Source organism: Bradysia coprophila, chromosome IV, assembly GCF_014529535.1.
Source record: "Bradysia coprophila strain Holo2 chromosome IV, BU_Bcop_v1, whole genome shotgun sequence".
Taxonomy (NCBI): Eukaryota; Metazoa; Arthropoda; class Insecta; order Diptera; family Sciaridae; genus Bradysia; species Bradysia coprophila.
The window spans coordinates 3,673,995-3,695,972 of record NC_050738.1 but is presented as its reverse complement, the minus strand read 5'-3'; the positions used below and the strand labels follow the sequence as shown (position 1 = coordinate 3,695,972).

At 34.0% G+C, this 21,978-nt stretch overlaps 3 protein-coding genes across 6 annotated transcripts; 1 reads left to right on the top strand and 2 right to left on the bottom strand.

The window, feature by feature from the left end:
• Positions 1 to 1,657: 1,657 nt before the first annotated feature.
• Positions 1,658 to 16,039, bottom strand: LOC119085841 (plasmanylethanolamine desaturase). Of its 3 annotated transcripts, none has more exons than XM_037196346.1 (8): positions 15,324 to 16,039; positions 12,036 to 12,452; positions 10,974 to 11,133; positions 5,612 to 5,715; positions 5,421 to 5,528; positions 4,069 to 4,287; positions 3,830 to 3,999; positions 1,658 to 2,734 (listed from the first exon to the last, which is right to left on the bottom strand). In XM_037196346.1, exons 2-8 carry the CDS (start codon positions 12,138 to 12,140, stop codon positions 2,644 to 2,646), a joined length of 957 nt encoding a protein of 318 aa, XP_037052241.1. In that variant the 5' UTR covers positions 12,141 to 12,452; positions 15,324 to 16,039; the 3' UTR covers positions 1,658 to 2,643. The 3 variants fall into 3 exon arrangements, with proteins under 3 accessions (XP_037052241.1, XP_037052239.1, XP_037052242.1); XM_037196344.1 differs by having other exon boundaries at positions 12,036 to 12,430; XM_037196347.1 differs by having other exon boundaries at positions 12,036 to 12,375.
• A 1,682-nt stretch (positions 16,040 to 17,721) lies between these two features.
• Positions 17,722 to 19,105, top strand: LOC119085858 (transmembrane inner ear expressed protein). Its single transcript, XM_037196370.1, has 3 exons — positions 17,722 to 18,438; positions 18,625 to 18,777; positions 18,870 to 19,105. Exons 1-3 carry the CDS (start codon positions 18,330 to 18,332, stop codon positions 18,998 to 19,000), a joined length of 393 nt encoding a protein of 130 aa, XP_037052265.1. The 5' UTR covers positions 17,722 to 18,329; the 3' UTR covers positions 19,001 to 19,105.
• Positions 19,106 to 20,981: 1,876 nt separating this feature from the next.
• LOC119085860 lies at positions 20,982 to 21,856 on the bottom strand. 2 transcript variants are annotated; one of them, XM_037196372.1, is made up of 3 exons: positions 21,632 to 21,856; positions 21,453 to 21,554; positions 20,982 to 21,254 (listed from the first exon to the last, which is right to left on the bottom strand). In XM_037196372.1, the coding sequence occupies exons 1-3, from the start codon at positions 21,674 to 21,676 to the stop codon at positions 21,039 to 21,041; spliced, it is 363 nt and encodes a 120-aa protein (XP_037052267.1). In that variant the 5' UTR covers positions 21,677 to 21,856; the 3' UTR covers positions 20,982 to 21,038. The 2 variants fall into 2 exon arrangements, with proteins under 2 accessions (XP_037052267.1, XP_037052268.1); XM_037196373.1 differs by having other exon boundaries at positions 21,644 to 21,856.
• Between the last annotated feature and the right edge of the window lie 122 nt (positions 21,857 to 21,978).

The following is a 21,978-nucleotide window of genomic DNA, read 5'->3' as shown; positions in this document are numbered from 1 at the left end:
TGTTTTCATGAGACCTCTAAATTCATTTTTGTTTTGTTTTGTTGCTAAGCCTTTTAAATTTATGTACAATGTGACAAAAGGGTTGTTGATACAAATCGATACAAAATATAATTAGAGAACAACAAAGCTAAACTTAACTAATTTAATTTAAAGTATTGAGGTAGAGAAGATCTCGTGTTATTCGTTACTGTATTTCGCTGTGAAAAAAAGTTTTTTATTTCAATTCAATAAATATCGATTCAACTGTTTTATGTACAATAAAAATTACAAATTGAAATTTCAATTATTCTTTGGATTAAAATGAAACTTAAGCTGTAACTAAGCGTTTAATTTATCTTTAAGGCCAGGTTAAAGCGCCTTACATCGCATGTAAACATTGCGCTTTAACCTGGCCTTAATAAAATTTGAAATTGACTAGAATTTAAATTTAAAAAATGAAATGGTCCCGATTAATTAGGTGTAATATGTTAGGCCTATTCGGTAATTGAATAAAAACTAATGTCCTCGTGGTAAGCAAGTAGGAAAAATACAACAAAAAAGTTGATTAAAATCCACTTGAACCACCCTGCATTTTCCACAATGTAGCGACCGAGGAAGCTTTTTATCAGAATTCCACTCTCCGGAAGCTTCCGAAGGAACTACATCTTCATTTTTTTGTATTTGGACAATAAGCCGACACATGAAAAAAAAACGATTTTGGAGGGGGAAGCCAATATATCGAGTATCGACCAAAATCAAAAATTTCAAATTCTCTCGACATACTCGTTCCTACGGCTTCTTCTACAGCGGTTGTGTATAAATTTTTGTGAGTATCTGTGGACCATGTCCAACAAGCGAAATTGCCTAATATTAGTCGTCCACAACAGATACACAAATAACTATTGTCACCAAGTTACATACAACTTTTTTCTCAATAAATAATAACGAAAGTTTTCTTATCGTTACTGAGTTGGGAAGAAGCTTTCAAAGTTTAAAAAAAATCTTCAAAACGAACTTTTGCATTATTACGGAACGTTGCTTGTTGGAAATTTTGTCTTAAAATTTGTCATAGGGTACAAACATCAGTATTTGGCATGGTTTAGAAATTCGGTCAAAAGATCTGATTTATTGTTCTAAACAATATATGGCCGAAATTCTAAACCATGTCGAATACTGATGTTTTTACCCTACATTCCGTTTCATGTATGAAGTGACGAGAAAGAGTATTTGATTTGAAACATTCACGATTACAAGCAACGCACTGACAGTGCGTTGTTACAAGCAATCGAGTCCTCTGTTAGCGACCAAACAGCAAAAGATCTCTGAGTAATGTGTTCTTTTGTAGGAAAAATTTGGATGAAACAATTGAAGTAAAAGATTTTGCGTCGTTCTGTTTAAGATGTTTAGAGCTAAAGATGATTGTATCTGATTGCGGTCTGTGCATTTTTTTCTGTGTGTAGAGATACACCGAAAAATAGGCCCAACATAGTGGTAAAATTGGTGTTGGGGAATCTGGCACACGAAGCAAAAAGTACGTATTTTTTCAACTCAATTTTTCATTTAACAAAATTTTTTATTGACGCACAATTGTGTGAGTTTACTTTTGATGAAGAAGAAAAATATGATTTTTTGACCTCGTGTGCCAAATTACTCCATGCGTTACATTATAAAGAACATATTTAAAATTAATAAATTATTTATTTAGGATAAACTTTATAAACAAAAACAATAATTAACATTTTTAATACCAAATTGAACAGATTTAAAGCTTTAGCTGTTTTCGTACAAAGTTTTACAATTTTCTTTTTTTTGTTAAAGCTCGGAACAGGTCGACCATTCGACAATAATGATCAAAAAATCAATTGACTTAAATGATTGCTTTCGAACATTGTCCAAAACTTGATAAGATTTTCCAAAATTTGCTATTTAAAATTTGCCAAGACTTTTTTTTACTAATTTTGTAAACTTTTAGCAAATTCAGCAAGTAAATTTTCCAGACCTATCCTATACCGAGCTTTAATTTTTCAAGTACCTCGAATAGTTATTTTTTCCAACAATCGTAAAGACAATTTAGCTTCATCCAACGCACTGCAAGCATGAGTGATCGTAGTGCCAGCTGCCAAATATTTTAATTTTTCCGGTCAATTATGCTAAATAAAACCACTTGACTAAATTTGTTGTTGGTAAGGTCAAAGCTTCAGATCGCAAAACTACTTTAAAGCTAACAACGGGTATACTTCTCTCAGTTGCGTAAATAGGAGAGGAAATTCGATTTTTCATAATTCAGGTTCATTACAAAATGTCTATGTTCTAAGTCGCAATTACTATTTCTCGCACTCGCACATAAAATTTATCACTGTTGCATAAAGAGCTGTTCATAAGACGCAAAGTAACGTAACTATTTTCTCTACGATTTTTGGAACGGAAGCAAAAAATTTGCCTTGCCATTATAAGAACTTTTACACACACCCAACAAGTGACTATATAGTCGCTCAATTAACAAATTTGCACTTACACTACATTTTCTACTACATACCGCACATTCTGCGATTCCCGTTTCTATCCTTGGCTCGTAAATAACTATTCGTTGTTCGGTACTTGGTACAAAAACATTACTTTTAACATTTTGCTAGTTAGAAAAAAAAAACTTTATTAATTGCTTTCTTATTGTGTCTTTTGTGCCCATTTCAGATCGTCTGATCGTGGTTTGTAGCCGGAAAAGTACTCGATGATACTTTCTAAAGTCGACCAGAATCTGAAACGAGAAAGTGGTTCTATACACTTCGATGTTAGTGTGACCTTTACAAGCCTGAGCATATAGATACACATTCAACGGGTGCTCAAGCTCGAGCTCTTTCACCCTCGATGCGAGATTCATGAACAGCCGTAAGGTATGTAACAAATAGTCTCTTGTAATACAAAGATTTTCTTCGGTTGGAAACAGTACATTACTGTCTGGGACATTTTTTGTTGAGGTGTTTTTCGAGCCAAAGGCGAAAAATCCCAGCGAAACTTCTGGTACGTTCGCTATGTGTGCGAAATATTGAGGTACCACCAACACCCTGTGTGAAAAGGTGCGTGACTAGTGGAGTTTAAACGTGAAAAGACGCTTCTATTTGAGGGAGGTTAACCGACTTCGATTGTGATCTATCAAAATGAATGCTCGTAATTTCGTTTCACAACAAACACACATTTAATTCGGCAGTTATGCGTATAGTAAAATATATATTAATATGCATAGCATTCGATAGCACTTACTCATTTCATTTGTCGCTATTGATTGAGCTGTGATTGGATGTATAAATTCAGCGTTTAGCAGCTTTTTTTAGCTGTTGTATTTTTAATCCAAATGTAATTTTGGACAGAATTTCCTTTCGTTTCGTATACAAATTACAGCGAACTATAAGGTTTTATATGTCCCTTCGTAACCGTGCGAATTTTGGTTTTGGAGTAAAATTTTATGTTTTGACTTGAGTGTGGCAGTGAAATAAGTACTCGAATACTGTTACCAATCATCGAACGTGTGGTTAAATTTTAGAAATAGATGGACATGTCACCTGGAGAAATATTTCAAGGGCTTTTTCAGTAAAAGTTGTAATTTGTTTGACGAGACATTCTTTGTCTTTAGACTTTTTATGCGTCAAATTTTAGCTTTTTTAGCAGATAGACATCAGATGCAAAGATTTTGAGCGACTTCCAAAAAAAAGCTCTATACAGCCAGCTTGACAATTGTACAACAAATCAAAGTAATAAAGGAAAAAAGAGGAAGGGAACTAATTTTCCAAATGAAATCTCAATTTAAAGACTACTCTCACGGCGTATTCTCCATAAAAAGTGACATAAAACTTACCTTAATTTCTCTAATGGCCAATTCAACCACCCCGTTGTGATACAAAAGTACGTTTCGTGAGGTGCTACATGATGTATTCGATGGTGTCGTCGTGGTAAAATAATGTGATTATTTTGCAGAAATAACACCCATTTCGGCAGGCCCCAGTATGTGTGAGACCATTTGTGAATCTTCGAATGAAAATGTTTCCCGCTTAGTTCGTTAGTCCGCCGAATTCCTAGATTTTGAATTTGTTTTACCTGATTTGTCATTGCGACAAATATTGAACAGAGAAACAGGTAAGCGCTGACCGGGAAATCTTGATTGATTTCAGCATTTGTTTTGGCCAGAAAATTGTACGCCAACTTCAATAAAATTGGCAGCGCAACCATAAAATTATCGCCGTTCGTTTCAATGAAATCGTGTCGGGTTATTGACGTAGGATCTATGTGATGTTCACGGAATGGTCGTAGGAACGCCTGTTACATACACACACGAGAAAGTAATTTAATTTTGTCATAATACCACAGCCAATTAATTAAAGCACAGGGAAAAAACTAACATTTACTTTGTGTGTACAAGGTGAGTTGAAATGCATGTCATTTTTTTCCGTCTTTGGTTTTATTTATAAAATGTAATTACTTATACTGTTTGCTGAGCAAACAAAATACTATGCACCACTTTCGGACATATATAATGGCTTCTAAAGGTTAGATTTAATCGATTTGCTTTTGATTTTATATGTATAGGGTGGTTATGATGTATGTTGTTTTACGTCCATTGACATGGCTGAATTGAGTGATTGTTTTAGAATCGAAAAGCATTCTCAGATTTTCTGAATGTTATGTTATATGCGCATGAAGTGTAGGCATGTACATTTCGCCAAAGCTTTTCTACAAAGTTTGAAAACATTTGGATGCTTTGAGAAAATCTGGTTCTTCAGCTTCTGTCCCTGAATGTCTTAAACAGCTCACATTTAGTTGTAATCGATTCGTTCGAAAGTTGCGAAACTATGCAACTTGAAAAGCTTCCGAATAAATCTGGTAAACGACCACTAAAAATTCTGTGTGTCTTTCACTGACGCAAGTGGTCACATTGTTCAAAATGCAGTCCTCCAGCTGTAAGACATTTTGCCAAAGACTTTTGTGACTATTTGTGACTTTGAAATAATGTGACCGATTTTAGTCACATTATGACTGATAAGTTTCAGGGCGGGCTGACTACCCGTGGATAACGAAAATCTGTACACTGATAAAAAAGAGTTGAAATTCTTACCTGTTGCAGGTAACTTTGTCTCCAGGTAATCTAGAAAAGATGCTGCAGCTGTCTTTTTTGTATGAGGCGCTACAGCTGTGTCAGCTATACTAGATTACCTGGAGACAAAGTTACCTGCTACAGGTAAGAATTTCAACTCTTTTTTGTCAGTGTAAAAGTCCTTTCGTTCATATAAAAAATTAAAAAACCCTTCAGGTATCACCCGAGTGCCTATAGGAAAATTTCGAGCTTGATCAAATGTCTTCCTCAAAATAGTTGACCTTTTCACTTAAACACTTTCATGCCTTCTTGCAAGCATGTCCGTCTGCTAAACCAATTTTTTATTTTATAAATTTACCTTTCCAATGACCGGCAAATCCACGGACCCATAGCTGTCGGATGCCCAATGCACGAAACCCGATCCAAAGTCGGCGGTGATAATGCCGCAAAATGCCGCAGCAATTACCTTTTATTTGGAAATCGAAAAAAAAAACGGGGAATGTCTCTGAGCGTTTGAATATAAAGTTTTAATATTTCCACTGAAATTACCACGCTTATGCGTTCCGTGCGAAAATGTTTTATTATCAAAAATAGATTTAATATCATCAGCGCAATGCAAACGTACACGCAAATTATTTCTTGAGTTCGTTTTCCTGAAAATATTCATGCAGTTTGTTCGTTAGTGGAAAAAGTAAAACACGAGGTAAAAAATATTGAAAGGACAAAGTTTAAAGAAAATTAATAAAAAGAAATTGTTCTTCTTCGTGATTTTAGTTCATAATTTCAAGTTTCGTATTTAAAAGTATTTTTCACAAGATTAAATCAAGCATAAATTTCTACGTCAAATTAAAATGCCTTCTTGCAGTTCAACATGTAAATTATATGACTTGTTGTAATGCAATAGTCCTCAACTTAATCGACATTCAACATAAATACTCAGTTAAGAATTATTGCTGATAAAGGACTGTCAAAAAAAAACTCCGGCTACACAAGACCCCTGCGAAGAATCAAGAATTTTTTGTTATCGAATTTGTTACTCTTTTGATTCAAGTTAACATTAATTGATTGATTAAAATCTTTTACTTCATTTTATGCAACGTAAAGTTTTCAAAAGATCGCATCAGACAGAGCACATTGCTTATTTTTGTCATCGTTATCTATAACAATTATAACAACGCTAGTAGCTAGTGTTTATCATTTTACGTAACTTGATCCACACAGACATGAAAGGTCTAAAATTAAACCGAATCCACACAGACACTTGTTTATACGGTTGACGCTGCTACACGCATGTCGTATAAACAGTTTTTATTGTTTGTGTTTGTGTGCTGAAAAACAGCTGACGCAAATTCATGCTGAAATTTCACTGTCTTTAACTGTACCTAAAGATTTGGTTTTACAGTTGTAAAAGCTTGTAGAGAAATGATTCAATTTAAATGTTATGTCATTTTGAATCTAAACTACTGTTCGTTAGCACCTTCTGCACCGACCCTCCTAAGTCTGACATCAACATACTAATATTAAATTAAGGCGAAGTTCCTTTGCATACCACATTGCATGATATCGTTCTCTATACTTTGCATCTGATTGAATAAATGAACGGAACATACTTGCATTCGATACATATTATAATTTAAAAAAAAAAAAAAAGAAAGGAGAAAGGTTGATCCTATGCAAACGTCTGCATAAATGAAAATTTATCCCTCGATTTACCCGCAAACATGCTATTAAATTATTGTATAACAACGTTGTTTGCCATGTTAAAAATACAAAATTGATTTTTTCTGGCGCCAAAACGGAAAATATAACCCGAAGAAATTAAAAGTCTGTCGTTTACATTCGATTTGTCATATTACATAAAAACTAAAGTGAAAACCGCAATAGCTTGTCTCAACAGCTTGTTGTGAATATACATTCAAGTTGACTCAGTCTGGTGGCAACGTGAGTATAAACGGTTCTGTTTGTGCTTTTAACATTCACATTACGAATGTCTCTATGTCTAACTAACTAAAGAGAAATTATAGAGATTACAATTCTATATACACGTTTCGATGTGTCTCTGTACTCGTGTAGCTTGAGCTTCGATCGCTGTATTTATAATTCTCTCAATGAGGCATTTTATTTTCCATCTACACAAACGTCTTGTTATCATACAACAAGGAGCAGGACTAAGAAACATTATTTGAAGTGTTGCCGCCAAAATTGAGAAACATATAAGATGAGACCAAAATGGATGTTTAAATCCATGAAGTAGAAGATTTGTATAGCTCTGCTTCAACAGAAGTACAATTGCTAAAAGTTTCCTATAAGCAGAATAAGCACCAGCTGAATATCACCAGCTGGTGCACAAACAAGAGCACTTTGTATTGCAAACAATTCAAAGACAACCTCTAACACACAGTGCATTTCTACGTTAACAATGAAGTAACCACATTGTGAAGAATGTGTTTTGATTGCTTATCATACAATAAGTGTGTGTTAGTAGATCAGCTGGTGATATTCAGCTGGTGCTCATTCTGCACATAGGAAGCGTTTAACAATTGTAGCATATTTGATACACAAATTCAGACGGGGGCTTGTATTCTCTGATATTTTTGCAGGAATTCACTGTATATCATTGAGACTACGGAAGGCGAAAAGTTGCGAGTAGGTATACGGTACATGAACCTGTTTATGTAGAACTATGTTAACATCTTTTTGAAAGAGTTCTCATGAGTTTTCATGATGAGATGTTTGAGCTGTGATTCGACCTTAGCGGAGACCGATGAGGTCATACAAAAAAAATTCGAAGAAATGGGTAGAGTGCGAGATCATAATGAACTAAAAATTTGTCCGCTTCCTGCGCCATTTAATTGACGATTCATCTCACCTTTCGAAACGAAAATAAATACTAAATTGACCCGACCATCAAATAATAATTCCGATTAATAAGCCATGAAAACAATCACTCAAAAAGAGTGAATAGTTTAATTATTATGCTTACTACCGAAACCCGTGTATACAAATTACTTTCCGTTCGAACCAGTTTTTAACATAACAGAAATCAAGTATAGCCCATACATAAAGTCAGCTAATTACGACTTCAACAACTGCCTACCGAATCTGATTTAGTTATTCATTAATTGCCTAAAAGCAACCTAAATACTTTGACTTGGTGTCCATTCGTGTTGTATGTTAGACAAGTAAGCATTGTCGATGTGAAAATGACGAAAATATACCTGAATTCAATTCAATTGTACTATAAAGCAAACAAAAAGTAATCCCTTATCAGGTTATAGTAGGTTACCATACAAGGGAAGTAATTTGCCCAATACAATACACGGAAAATAGTTTGTTTTCTCGCTTCTCGAAAACAAGTATGGACTTACATAACGATCATCTGAAGTGTTACTAGTACATTTGCAATGTTTATTTAGTGAATAAACTCTGCAAATGTAATAAAAACCATTCGAATGCTTGTTGTGTAAGTCCATACTTGTTTTCGAATCACGATACATGAAAATCCTCAGAATCAATAATTTTAGTTTAATTTGATTTTATATGTAGAAAGCTCACATCTTACGTTATCGATTAAAGGTAAAGCTCAGAAGGGTCTTAATTAGAATTAATAAAGAGTTACGCGCAGCGCCGGCTATTCGTGAAATATAATACAGGAAAAACATAGCATGGCATACCCAAAACGTACAATAATCTTGTTAATGTAAACATGAAACATTGATTTTGTTATTGGTGAAAATGTACGAATAAAAAACTGTTTTGTGTGTGATCCAACGAGACATCGATTAATCGTGTTTAACTTATTCATCACAATAACATTCCTCTTGGTAATTTATATCTTTTTTACGAGCCACGAAATGTGTCGAGCTACTTGGATCACATTAGCATATAAACTGAATCTTATGTGTTGTACTTCCAGCGTAATAATATTATCTACGCATCTCTAGAATTGGTATGATTTCCATTTTATCATCGTGCCTGTCAGTCGAAAATTGTATTAGTCCCAGAATCAGTTAATTCAATTACATAATTGCTGCTTTTATTCGAATAAAAATAGCGCATCAGAAATGGTATCATTCGGAGTGGCGTTGCATGACATCATTGAATTATATGTTTTGGACTTGACATTATAATCTAACTAATAAAACCAGAAACAGTTTAGCGAAATTTATTTTTAGTTTTGAATAAGAAGGTGGATTAGTTCATGTTCCGCACCTTAATTACACTTTTTCACTACACCGAAGGGGAAGTGTAATTAGAGTAATACGACTAAGTAATTTTTTTCTTCTTATATTATAGCTGTTATCGGACTGAATAGACACAGAAATTTATATCAATTGTGTCTGAAATTTGGCTAATTGAACGTCCATGGAGATTTACTATCTGCACGTAATGTTGAATTCTCATTGCGTGGGAAATCTGAGGCTATTAATTCGCACGAACTATTTGGATACTTTTATCAATAATAATAATTCTTTTAGCGTTGAAGTGTGCGAACAAATTCGGTACCAAATACTCGCTCAACATTTGCAGATTTATTGAATCGAGATTATTTTGTAGTTTGTATGTACATACTCATAACATGTAAGAGTCAAGAATATCCCTTAAAAGAGGCTGTTAATCACCTGTTATTGACCACGTCGACAAAAAGAAATTGTAATGCGCTCTGACGTCTTAGTCTTATATCAAAATGTATGTTAAAACAAATGAAGTACCAGATTATTTTTTTCAATTTGTTAAATATATTGCGATCCAACCTAGTACTACTTTTCGGAGAACATTTTCATATATTTTCTTAAATTTTTCTACATTTCCCCGAATTTTCAAAAAAAAACGAAAATTTCCCAAAAATCGTTTTTGGAAAAATTGGGGAAAATCTAGGAAAATTAAAAAAAAAACAAGGGAAAAATAGACTCTGCATCCAACTAAGTGCCATAATTGGTATAATCAAAAAAAGCTAATAATCGGTGTGATGTGTCGTTGATTCTTTCAATAGTAAATCAATAGTAATAGCAATTACAAATTCACAAGTCACGCAGTTACATAAAGCATAGTTTCGAATCCACTCAATTTTTAATCAACTTGATAATCACACGGAAAAGACAGTCAACTTGACTGAGTCAAGGCTATTTTACATGAGAACATAACATCTGGATTGAAATCAATACTTTTGTAGACGTGTGTGCCTATAAAGAATGTAATTTTCAATTCGGTAGGATTCCAGTTCGAAATCAACGAAAAAAAACTATTTTGTGTATCAAATTGTAGTTTGTACAAACTTTCACGGTTTCATTTCCTCGGTTATGTTACGTTTGACCTAATTTTGCCCTCTACAAATATATGAAATTTTATGTCAGTAAGTTGGGGTTTGAAGGACTTGTTTTCCTGCATATATGGTTTTTATGGATTTACTGCTAAAATAACTTCACAAAGACATCCCATTTCCTCTTCAATTGTTTTATTTGGTATCTGTGTCTCATGACAACCGACAGACTAATATTTTCATTGACGCCTGAAATCCTAAGTTGAGTCGAATTCAGCAGTTGTCTCTTAAAACCAACCCAATATGTCTTATGTCTCTCATGTCTCTAATAGCCCTGATATCGTATATACAAAACGATTTATTATTTCGTTTAATTTGTTATACTTATAAATTCCCTGCCTTAATTGCTGACTATAAACACTGGATAATTTACACAAAATAACAGCTTCGTGTAAATAATATTTTTTAGGTGTGTAACTTACACTTAATTGTAATCAATAAATAAATTTAGATCGACATTCACTCTGCCACTGTTTAAGCGAAATTTTCTTTATTATACCGCGAAGGATAATATACACACCCGTCGAGTGTACGCCTCCAAATTTTATTGAATTTAACCTTTCCGTTTCAAAATTAATTCAACTTAATTACCTGGACTGTATAGATTAGCTAATTCCTGTGCACCCTTGTGTTGTGGACCCCATCTGGGATGATTTTCATTCGCCCTACATGCATTCAATTCTGAATTTGCATTCGGATCATCTTCTAGCATTGAGTTCTCTAATATTTGTTGGTCGGTTTTTACAGGTGTCTGCATGGTAAACAAAAAAAAAAGGTTTCGTTAAGCAGATGGGAGTCATATCAATTGCGTTATCAATTTTAAAACAAAATAAAAATTGGTATGTGTGTGTAGCTCGGCATTTATACGACGCGATAAGGATAGGTTTCCGTTCCACCTTGAATTCTTTATTTATTTTCACAGTTTTGATATTCGATATCGGCTATAAATGGTTTGTCGTGCTGTGATATCATACGAATGTGATGTAACCGGTAATTTTTGGTGTGATTAGTAAAAGTGTATATTGAGCACAACTGGGCTAATTCTTCTCCTGACGACTAATGATTTTTCACAATATAGACGAGAAAATAGTCATTTTCTCAATTCGGCTGAAACTTCGGTAGCCTTTGTTGTGAAGAACGTTGTGTCTACCGAGGAAAAATAGTAGGAAATGTCATTTTCTCGCTATGCTCTGGTACAACACCCTCGAAATGAAATGTCTAATTTTTCCCCCTCGGTGAACAAATAACTATTGAAGTGGTATTGGGTGGTAACGAAAATTTTGTAAGGATTCAACGAATTGTGCAATTGAGTAAAGGTTGTATGATGAGAAGAAAAGATCATCACGAAGTCTATCCACCTGTTGTTGGTAATAATTTCAAATCGTTTTTGTCCTTTATGCATTGGAACTCATTTTCAAGTATATTTAGAAAAAAAGAGTAAAGAGAAATCATTTGGCAATGTCGCACACATTCTTTATGTTTGTTTGAATAAGTTTAGATTTATTAACAGACGGACCACACTTTTAAGTTGAATAAAACCATCAGCAACTGAAACAACAAAAATGTGTTTCAGACGACATCGTCTCATTATCGCTAATTAACAGCTGTGTTTATTTGTGCTGATCCTACAACCATTCATCACTTAATACTTACTGTAGCTAAAAATGCTGTAGATATGTGAAACGTTTCTGTGATCGATGAGTCAGTCATATTATTATCCAAATGTCTCGAACAAGGCGGCAATGATATTAAATCCATATTCAAGTGCGGCAAACAATTTTTGTTCCCGTCTCTGTCTCTCTTCGTTTTATAAATCGAGAAGTTAAATAATTTAAAACAAGAAACACATCACGATTCGTAATCACAAATAGCTTTGAAGAAACACCGGCCGATTAATCGATAAAATTTTATTTTAAAAATTAAATTTTTTTAACGAAATGTTATCCGATTCGTTGAATACACAGACGCGTTTTTGCTATATAGTTTAATCACTCTGCAAGTTTATCATTGACGTGCCACGCCAATGTTACAATCGTCTTTGTGTTACACTTTTATTAGACTCTAATTAGACTTTTTTCCCAACAATTTTCCATTATAACTCAAAGTGATAAGATCACATAATATAGGGACAGTATAAAAACCTATTGAAAATTTGTCGTAATTTTATTGATCTTGTTAATGTATTCAGTCATCAGTGGATTGCATAAATTATTAATTAAAAAAGTGACTACTCGCCAGTGGCCGAGGGGGAATAGGTGTTAAATGGGAACAAGTGATAAACTTTTGCCTATATATAGGTACGAACAGCTGCATGAAGTAACATATGGACTTGTTGGTAGCCAGTTCGGCCCTGGAAGTAACTATACTAATGTTGCGGCTATTTACCCACGCCCCACTATGTTCAGGGCAAATAGAACGTCCTCAATTAATTTTAATGAAAACTACAATCGGTAAATGTATGGTATATCGAGCAGTTGTATTTACGGTATGGGAGTTACATCACTTCTATAAAAATGTCCTTTTTACCGGTAATAGTCTATGAAATAGTTCCTGATATCAATCTGAAACCTGCCTGCATTTCAACATACATTTTTTTCCACATTTTCTGTTGTAAAAGTGGGTGTAGAAGAGTAAGTAATCAACCAATCAATTAATGTGAAGACACTTTAACCTTTCCAATCAGTCGAATGTTTTTTGCATTGAATTTTATTGCAATGGAGAACACGAACACCGACTGATATTTTAGAGACAAAATTCATCGCACGAATACAATCTTACAATCTTACTTATACGTGACCTGTGGCGACGATCTAATTGTTTTCGATTCCGAAATTTTCACCTTGAGAGGGATTCAAGCATAATAAGGACTTCGCGAAATGATTATAAGTTCTTAACTTATGTTCCCTACTAATCACACTGTCACCATCGAATCTGAATGGATTCTGTATACTTCTGCTACTTCTTTCTCGTTTTACTTGGATTCCACAATGTTGCAGAGATCTAGTTTTAAACTAGTTGAGCGGCTTATGACGCAAGCATTTTCAATGAAAGTAATATCAACAACGTACGATGTACGATGAGAACATTGCAACGTTGGTACATAAATCTCGAGAGACAAGAGATTACATAAATGAATAAAAGACAGTTCGTCAATCGAATATTTATTCGAAAAAGTACATGGAAAATGGCTTAGAATTCCCTTAGCTACTTTCAACAGTATTACATTTGTGTATTTATGATGTTTTGAGAAATGAAAATCACAATACTCCTTGTCATGGAGACGCATAAAGCTTACCTAGAATCGTTGTCAAAGCAAAGAAAATTTTATCTTTGTTTGAACAACAAAAAATCACACGGTGAGAAACAATGTGAGGGGAATTGAAGTTCATCGAAAGAAATAAACTTCATTCAAAGAGGTGTCTGAAGGAACTATATGCTGAGAATACTTGTGGAGTCTCCACTACGAATTACCATACTCTTTTTTGACAGAAAAATGAAAAAGAGCTAGGCTTTGCATGTATTGCAGGATGCAGGTATGTTCCAAGGCCATACGAATTGTCAGATTACTGTTAAAGTTCATCCTTAAAGACATAGCCTAATCAATATTTATATGACAATCGATCTCTGCGGATGAAATCGTGTTCGTTTGGCCAGTCAATATTCAATATGTTGCTTCTTTTAATCAACTACCTAGACAGTTAACAAGTAAAACAACAAAGTGGTACTAATTGTAGATTGTTTAGATTGTTGAAAGGTGATACTAATTATCTTACTCTTTTAGTTACTAATAGACAGAGAATATTTTTGGGAAAACATTTTCCATTATTTTCTTGAAATTTCTCTCATTTTCCTACATTTTCTCAAATTTTCCGAAAAATATTGTCTGGAAAAGTTAAGCAAAACATTGAAAATTCAAGAAAATATGGGAAAATGTTTTCCCAAAAATAGTCGCTGCTAATAGGACCGTCTAGCTAAAAACGAAAAAATTATTCTTCAACGAAAACTAATTCGTTTATTTTCTTCAACAATATGTTAGGTTTATCTCTAACTTAATGTGCGAACAATAATACTTGAAAAGATGCATTCAAAACTGATGATGACTTTGCGACTATAGCGACGAGAGCTGTACCGTGTATCATTTAAGTGAAGGCCACATACGAATATCTCACATAATTTGTTAAAAATACACTTACGCTCTAAGAATATACCCTGATGCAACTGACTTACAACAATACTTTACACAACTGTTCAAGTTCACGGTTCAAGACAATTCCATATTCGAAGACCGCCGATCAATCGCCCGGTCGATTAGCATTTTATTACAGTAACTTGTAGCTAATGATGACCCCGTTTATAGTCCGGGTCGTAACCTCACACGCATATAGAATGAGGCTCGTGCTTTCTGTTCGGAAAAATTTGAATAAAGAAGGATAAGTAAGAAAACGAAAGGTCGACTGTTTGCCCCACGAGCGATTCATTGATGCGTAAGCGTGTATACAGTATCATCATCTGCATCTTGTGTTGTTTCAGTGCTTTTAATAAATAAAAACCGTTCCACCGAACCTTGATATCATTTTAATAATATAGTAGTACACACTTTGCAGCTGTTGGTGATACGGATTTAGAGAGAGATAGTGCGAGAGAGCGATTGTAGGTGGAAAGCGAGACGAAAGAGATGTGATATGTATGCAATACAATATTCTATCTATTTTTATGTTGATTCAACAATCAAAAAAAATAATTTCATTTGAAAATTGTGGGAAAAATGCCAAACGATTTTCATTTGCAGCTTAAGTGGAGTTATGTTCATAACACAGAATTTTTGTTGGTGTTTTACTTTGATATAATCGAGCGTTACCGCACAGTCTTTTGTCGTTCGCGATTTGTTTCGATAAGATAAAATGAATAATTTTCTTTCCCGTGTGTGATCGATATACTTACACTGTCACTGTTCTGAACACTAAATCACAACAATTTTTTTTTCTTCTTCGTTGTTATCAAATTTCTGGTTAAAACTCGTTAAATCAAGCGATCCATTCAGTATAAAATTTCAATATTATAAAATTCAAAATGTAACGAGACTATAATGCCGAAATGGATGTGCTCGTCACGCACCATTCGGGACTGGGTAAACACTTGGGACGAATAGTTTCGATTTTATTACTTTCATTCATAAAATAATACGAAGAATTTTCTATATGACTACGTGGACACATAAAATGACGTAATCCCATCGAATATATATTCCCAGGCAAAAGTTATTCACAACAAATAACTCAACACAAAATTTGTCATCGCGCCATATATACTACACTAAGCATATCGCGGTATGAATCGTTAGAATAATAATAATAATAATTAATTTTCTGGTGAGATGATCGTATCCTACAGTCCACTATGTTCACCATTCGTAATATAATAATTTCGTCTGAATCAACAAGTTTTCAAATGTCCATATATTTCGTCACACAATCAATCATAAACGGTAAATCGTTTCGTTTTCTTTTTTGGTTGCAAATAAATATAAATAAATAAATAGACCGATACCCGAATTGTATATCTAAAATATCTAAAATAATATAAAATATAAATGAGTATAATGTTGTGAATGGCAACAGAACAATTCCACCGAGCGTTCAAATTGTACTGAACCACTAGAATGAAAAGTGAAAACAAACGAAAACGAAATAAGCTCTGAATATGTACGATGTTGTGTATATTATAGTTTCGGTTGCTGTGGATACGCGAAAAATAGACTATGTGTACACGGCGTACACAGAGAAGTTTTTGAAACGTGAACTTTTGCAGATCCGTTGGTTTTGCATTCTCTCACAAAAGCTCTCATAGTGCTGCATTTTTCACACGACTGAGCTTTGAGAGATAGTAATTGTGAAGTGCTCTATTAGCATTTTGAACTCATATGAAATCAACGTAATTTAAACGTTTGAATCTATTTTTGAGATATGAAACACACGGCAGGATCTTTTATTTGTTGTAGACGACGAGTAAGTCATTACTTGGGGATCAAAACAATAACTCAAAACATACAATCGGATTCATTAACACATCTTTTCGTCTTTGTCACTAGCTGATCGAAAACCAGCTGTTGCTAATTCTGCACAACCATGGAATTTAACCACTGTATAGCGATTTGAAAAAAATATTTAACAAAAAAATAACGATGATAAAGATACAGATGATGATGATACCAAATCTGTCGTTTCTTTCAAAAAAAAATTCAGTTTTGGCACAAAGTCTATTACTTCATTAGTTTAACATTTCTTTTGCTATATATAAGCCTTCACTAGCTGCAGCTAATTGCTTATTTATGTCGTATGTGTCGATGACAGATTATAAACTCTCGGTGAGCTATTATTGATTGTAAATCCTTAAAGACAACAAATTCTAACTAAATTGCAATAATTTAAATAATTTACACAGTCAAAAGGAATCGAATTAAAAGTTTTGCTGTCAAACATTATCAACGTGTTATCAGGGACTATTTTTGGGAAAATTTACAAAAATTGGGGAAATTTAGGAACATTTGGCAAAGTGGGAAAAATTCTGAAAAATGGAAAATAGGTAAGACGTTTTCCCAAAAAAGGTCCTTGAGTGTTTTCTCAAGTGATGCAGTTGCAGGCATTTAAAATAAAACTATTTGGTGCAAAGCTGTAGGATATCAGCAACAATTTTATAATTACGCAAATATTGGTGAGTATATCGATGGATTATCTTTATAATTAAACCTTCAACATCTTGCCGTTCCGTCATGCAAACGTATTCATAAAAATTCATTTTGAGTAGCAAATATTTTCCGATAAAATTGTTGAATCGGTTGTCTGCATAGTTTTCATAATGTAAGGAAGCATAACCCAGAGATACTCGTTGTTATTTGTATAATCAAAGAACATTCCTGCCATCGGCGCAGAAAAATAAAAGCTTAAAATGTGAAAGCTTTCACCGTCGATTAACTGAACGAAAAAAAGAAATTTGTGCGAGTAACGTTGATACGTAGAGGGTGACACAAAAATGTATTAATAAGTTTAAAAATACTGATGTCCACGAACAGTTATGTCTAGCACAAAATCAAAACAAAAACTTTGTAGTGTTATGGTTGGCATTTCATAAAAGAAACTCTAAAAACTTAGAAAATTTCAATGAAACACCTCTTTCTGAAGCAACAAAAAGTCGTATTGGGTTTGATACCAAATCTTGTACTTCATAAATGTTTCCATAAAAGTGAACAGTATCCAGAGTTATCGTTCAGATATTACATCGTTATTGATCCTAGACCATCATGTGAATCCACCTTCACTTAATGTAAACGGAAAATGAACAACTTTTTTTAACGGCCACATTTAAACATAGAAATACATCAGATATGGAACACATTCTCACAACGTCCCACTTAAATTCGAAAAACGTATGAATGAATTTGCAAAATATATTTATTGCTGGAGACGGTGGTTGTGGTGGTGATGGAACGCTTTCATTAGAAAGCAGACTTTTCATGTTCAAAAAATAGAATAAAAATCCAGTTTGCCTCTACCCTCAAATATGGTGTGTATATAATGCAATACCACACGTGGCTTTTCTGACAGACACAGATAGCTCCAGTCAAGACAATGAAAATGAATACAACAATTAATAGACTTTACCATCAAACAGCAGGGTGCGTCGTCTTCGTGTGGCACTCCTTGTAAAAGCAGTTCATACGTGTATTTGTTATAGCGGAAAATCATTGACGGAAAAAGGCGAACAAGAAAAATATCTGAATAATTATATATCCATTTCCAATTTCAGTTCCAGTTGTGTGTATGAAATTGTTCCGAAAAGGTCACTTCAAATTTGTTGTGTAAACAAATAGCCTCTATATTCTGAGGAAACCACTTAATCGAAGCACTAAAATAGAAAGCTCGTGCCATTTAAATTTTGATTGAACGGAAAATGGATGGGATTATCGAAGAACCGGAGTGGTTGGAGAAAGATACTGGCTTGTGGGACTTGAAAGTTTGGCATCTGATATTCATCTGTTTTAGTGGTGTGGCCAGCGTCAGTACGTATTTTCTTTGTTGGAAAACATTTATTCGCATTGTGTGTAGTTGATCTGTAAATTTTCGTTAAATTTCACGTTTTTGTTTTGTTTGAATCAAGTTAAATCGGATTGAAAAAAAATATTGTTCAATATCTTAGAATAACCTTCAATCATTAACAAAACTATTCTTCTTAAAAATACCTATAGCCATAATGCTGTGCTGTTGTATTCGCTTTCGAATACCACGAACGAAGCAAGAGATCGAGGCCGATTTTCAGCGAAGGAAAATTGCTAAAAAATTCCGTGAACATCTAGCGTGCATAAAAAACTCGGAGATGGATGACATGGATTTGCAAAAAGGCAAGGTTTTCGTATTAATGTCTTTTTGTTCTAAAACAATGTGCTTATGTTGGCTTGTCCGTTTTTCCGTTTTTTTTATTTATTATCTACAGCGTTAGAGCGAATTCGTCAGGATTTCTTATCAGATACACAACAAGCAATTAATAACATTGAAATGCGAAGTTCGATGGAAAACATTACCAATAAAAAGGACCAACACAGTAAACTTGGAGCAGGTGTTTAGTGCACAGTATTTTACAAATCTTATCATTCAATAATCTATTTTAGTGCAATGTATTGTTACATTTTGTTTAATTAAAGTGATTTTAATTATTCGAATACTATTGTAGACTTTGCTACCATTGCCTGGTATAGATTAAAAAGTAATAGTATCATCAATTACAATATGCTTGCTACAGCTATACTAAACCTCTTACAAATGGCAAGCGTATCTAGATACAATCATTATAATGTCTGCTACTTCGTTTGATAAGTGTTCATTTCATTAGTTTGAACAAATATATTGTGTTAAGTCATTGTCAATAGTGTTGATAGAGAATGTCAAAAAGAGTGTTCCCCATCGAGCTTGAAAGATGCGGGAAAAGACAATAAAAACACTTAAGATTCAATTCGGTACGATTAAGCCGACATTCTTCAATAGTGTTCAAAATTCTCAAATAGGTTGACATTTCTAGTCCAAACATTTCTAACTCCAAACTTAATGAAAGCGTACATGCAACGCACTTTAAGCAAAAGTGCTTCGAGTGACAGCTGCCAATTTGAATACTATTCTATCTGTATGAAAAAAATTTCCAGATTTTTTATAAAACCAAAATGTGTTTGGTACACTGTCCCGTTTCAGTACTCTATTTAGAGTACCACGTGCAAGGGTTTCTCCAAGTGGGTAAAGTTATGACTCACAAACAAAGAGATGCTAAGATGACGGCGGGGACGCCGTTTCGACAGATAGAGGGAACATGTCGACCATTTCTGAAAAAAATTGAACCGTATGCGAAAAATACATAACCACAGATTTTTTTAATACTTCCAGCATCACCAACTTTAATGAAATAAATTGCTGACATGATCCTTGTAGGATCAGAATGAAGTAAGACAATTTATCTGAAAATCAGATTCAGATCGTACACAATTTCCAAATTGAAAAATACAATTTTTGAGACCAATTTTTGAGCGCGTGTACGTGTATCTATCTCAGATAATACGAAAAAAGCTTGCAAATAAATTCTTTACGTTAATTTTGACACCGATGCAAACGTATAGCCATATTCTGTTTCTCGAATCATTGTAGTCAAAAATTATTTTGTAAACAACTGACCAATTTTGGAAATAGTCAGCCATTTTTGACATTTTGACAATCATATCACAACATCTGCTTGTATCGTTTTTGACGAGAAAACAAACAAAAATAAAAAAAAGTCTGGATTTGAACCCGGCACCTCTTACATGCCAGGCTCAGACGTACTAGCTGAACTAACGGGCTGTTAGTGAATGTAATTTCGAACAGCTTATAATGTACGGTTGAAAAGCAAAATGAACCATTGATCAAGGCTGTATACTTTGGGGAGGTCACGCAGATGCAGATACGCGGGTTACACACCACGTTTCATACAAAAAAATCACCACGCCATACAAATTCTATTTTGGTGAATTTCTTTGTATGGAAAAGGTGTGTTCCCGCGTATCTAATAAAATGGCGATCTGCGTGACCTCCCGAAGTATACAGCCTTGCCATTGATTGGGCCAGTAACACGGTTGTGTTTTTTAAGTTTCAGTTTCTAATTCTCAAAATGTTTGTCGATTTTTTTAATTTTATTAAAGTTTTATTCTGCAATTGAATATGTTCCCAACTAATCAAACATATAATTACCGATCGTGGTCGGCCAAATCTATAAAAAGGAACGTTTATATTGATAACTGACACGACACTATGAATCGTTTTGGTGGTCTTCCGCCAGCAAATAGTTTTTACTTAACAAATCTAAGCATCGGCTAACCACATCAAAATTAACAGTGTCGAAGACGAAGAATCTTGTTTGGTTTCTAGGAAGTGCGTTGGTACGCCTCAATAAAAGTTTTGTTGAACTTTGAAGTAGTCGGCATTGTTGCAGTCGCACAAAATTCGCAGTGCGTGTGAATAATAAGTCACATTATATTTCGTGCGACACGAATTTCAAAGTTGATATGCAAAAAACTAGATGTAGCTTGATCATTCAAAATTTATTTGGAAAACACTTCAAATGTCTAATGCAAAACTAAAGAAGTTAAATAACCCTTTTGCATACACCGTTATGCAATCGATATCCTTCGGAGCAATATGTCGGTGCGCCAATGATGTGTGACGGTGTCGGAGACCAAACTTCAATACATTTACCATTTTCACCAGGACGAAGGCCTTCTTTGCATGGCTTACAAGTGAATATCCAAATTTCACGGCATTTTCCATTTTGATCGGGTAACTGGCCTTCCGGACATTTAACCTTTTTGGGAACACAGAAAATCGTCAATTAGAAATAGACAAGCAGCGAAAAAGAATTATTTTTTGATCAGGGACAGAGACGTAAAAAGCAATCATCAGGTGTATGTATAGGTCACCACCAGCTTATTATCCATCGGATGAAAATCATGTCAAAAAATGGTAGATTCTATCGGAAATAAAAAATAATAATTTTACTCACTTTCACCCGCCATTCCTCTTCCAATTTACAGATTTCCGATTCTGACAGTCTTCTTTTTTCACGATTGTTTTTCTTGTCTGCAAAAGCATTTCCATGGAACATCTAGATTTATTTAAAAAAATATTTATTTTGAAATTCACAACAAAACTCACAACTAAGCTCATGGCAAGATCCATTACCTGTACACTCACAATTATAACGTATATCACAATGAAAAAATTCATTTTTCTTTTTAAACGAGACAACCACGACAATAATCAATTTCGAGGAAAATCTTAGTGTTGCAGTAAACGGGACGATTATCCTCGTTTGACTGAATCAATCGAAAACTCCATCGAGCTTCTTTATATATTGCAAAAAAATTTTATTATTCCATCACGGAATTGTCGAACAGAAGGTGCCGATGTCTGACGGAAATGGTATGAATTTACCTGAATTTCATTCTTAAATGTGCACCTATGTGTGCCCTATAAAATATTTATAAAAAGATCGACACGCTCGATATCCGCATAAGGCGGAAATTAAA

What these genes read in the sequence shown, in the direction of transcription:
- LOC119085841 (XM_037196346.1), bottom strand. Translation starts at nt 12,140, where the DNA reads ATGGATTTAATATCATTGCCGCCTTGTTCGAGACATTTGGATAATAAT. An exon ending in CTACAGCATTTTTAGCTACA is followed by an intron (nt 11,134 to 12,035) that starts GTAAGTATTAAG and finishes TTTACCATGCAG; the next exon opens with ACACCTGTAAAAACCGACCA. An exon ending in AGCTAATCTATACAGTCCAG is followed by an intron (nt 5,716 to 10,973) that starts GTAATTAAGTTG and finishes GAATATTTTCAG; the next exon opens with GAAAACGAACTCAAGAAATA.
- LOC119085858 (XM_037196370.1), top strand. Translation starts at nt 18,330, where the DNA reads ATGGATGGGATTATCGAAGAACCGGAGTGGTTGGAGAAAGATACTGGC. An exon ending in TAGTGGTGTGGCCAGCGTCA is followed by an intron (nt 18,439 to 18,624) that starts GTACGTATTTTC and finishes AAATACCTATAG; the next exon opens with CCATAATGCTGTGCTGTTGT. An exon ending in TGACATGGATTTGCAAAAAG is followed by an intron (nt 18,778 to 18,869) that starts GCAAGGTTTTCG and finishes TATTATCTACAG; the next exon opens with CGTTAGAGCGAATTCGTCAG.
- LOC119085860 (XM_037196372.1), bottom strand. Translation starts at nt 21,676, where the DNA reads ATGAATTTTTTCATTGTGATATACGTTATAATTGTGAGTGTACAG. An exon ending in TTATAATTGTGAGTGTACAG is followed by an intron (nt 21,555 to 21,631) that starts GTAATGGATCTT and finishes AAATAAATCTAG; the next exon opens with ATGTTCCATGGAAATGCTTT. An exon ending in AAGAGGAATGGCGGGTGAAA is followed by an intron (nt 21,255 to 21,452) that starts GTGAGTAAAATT and finishes GTTCCCAAAAAG; the next exon opens with GTTAAATGTCCGGAAGGCCA.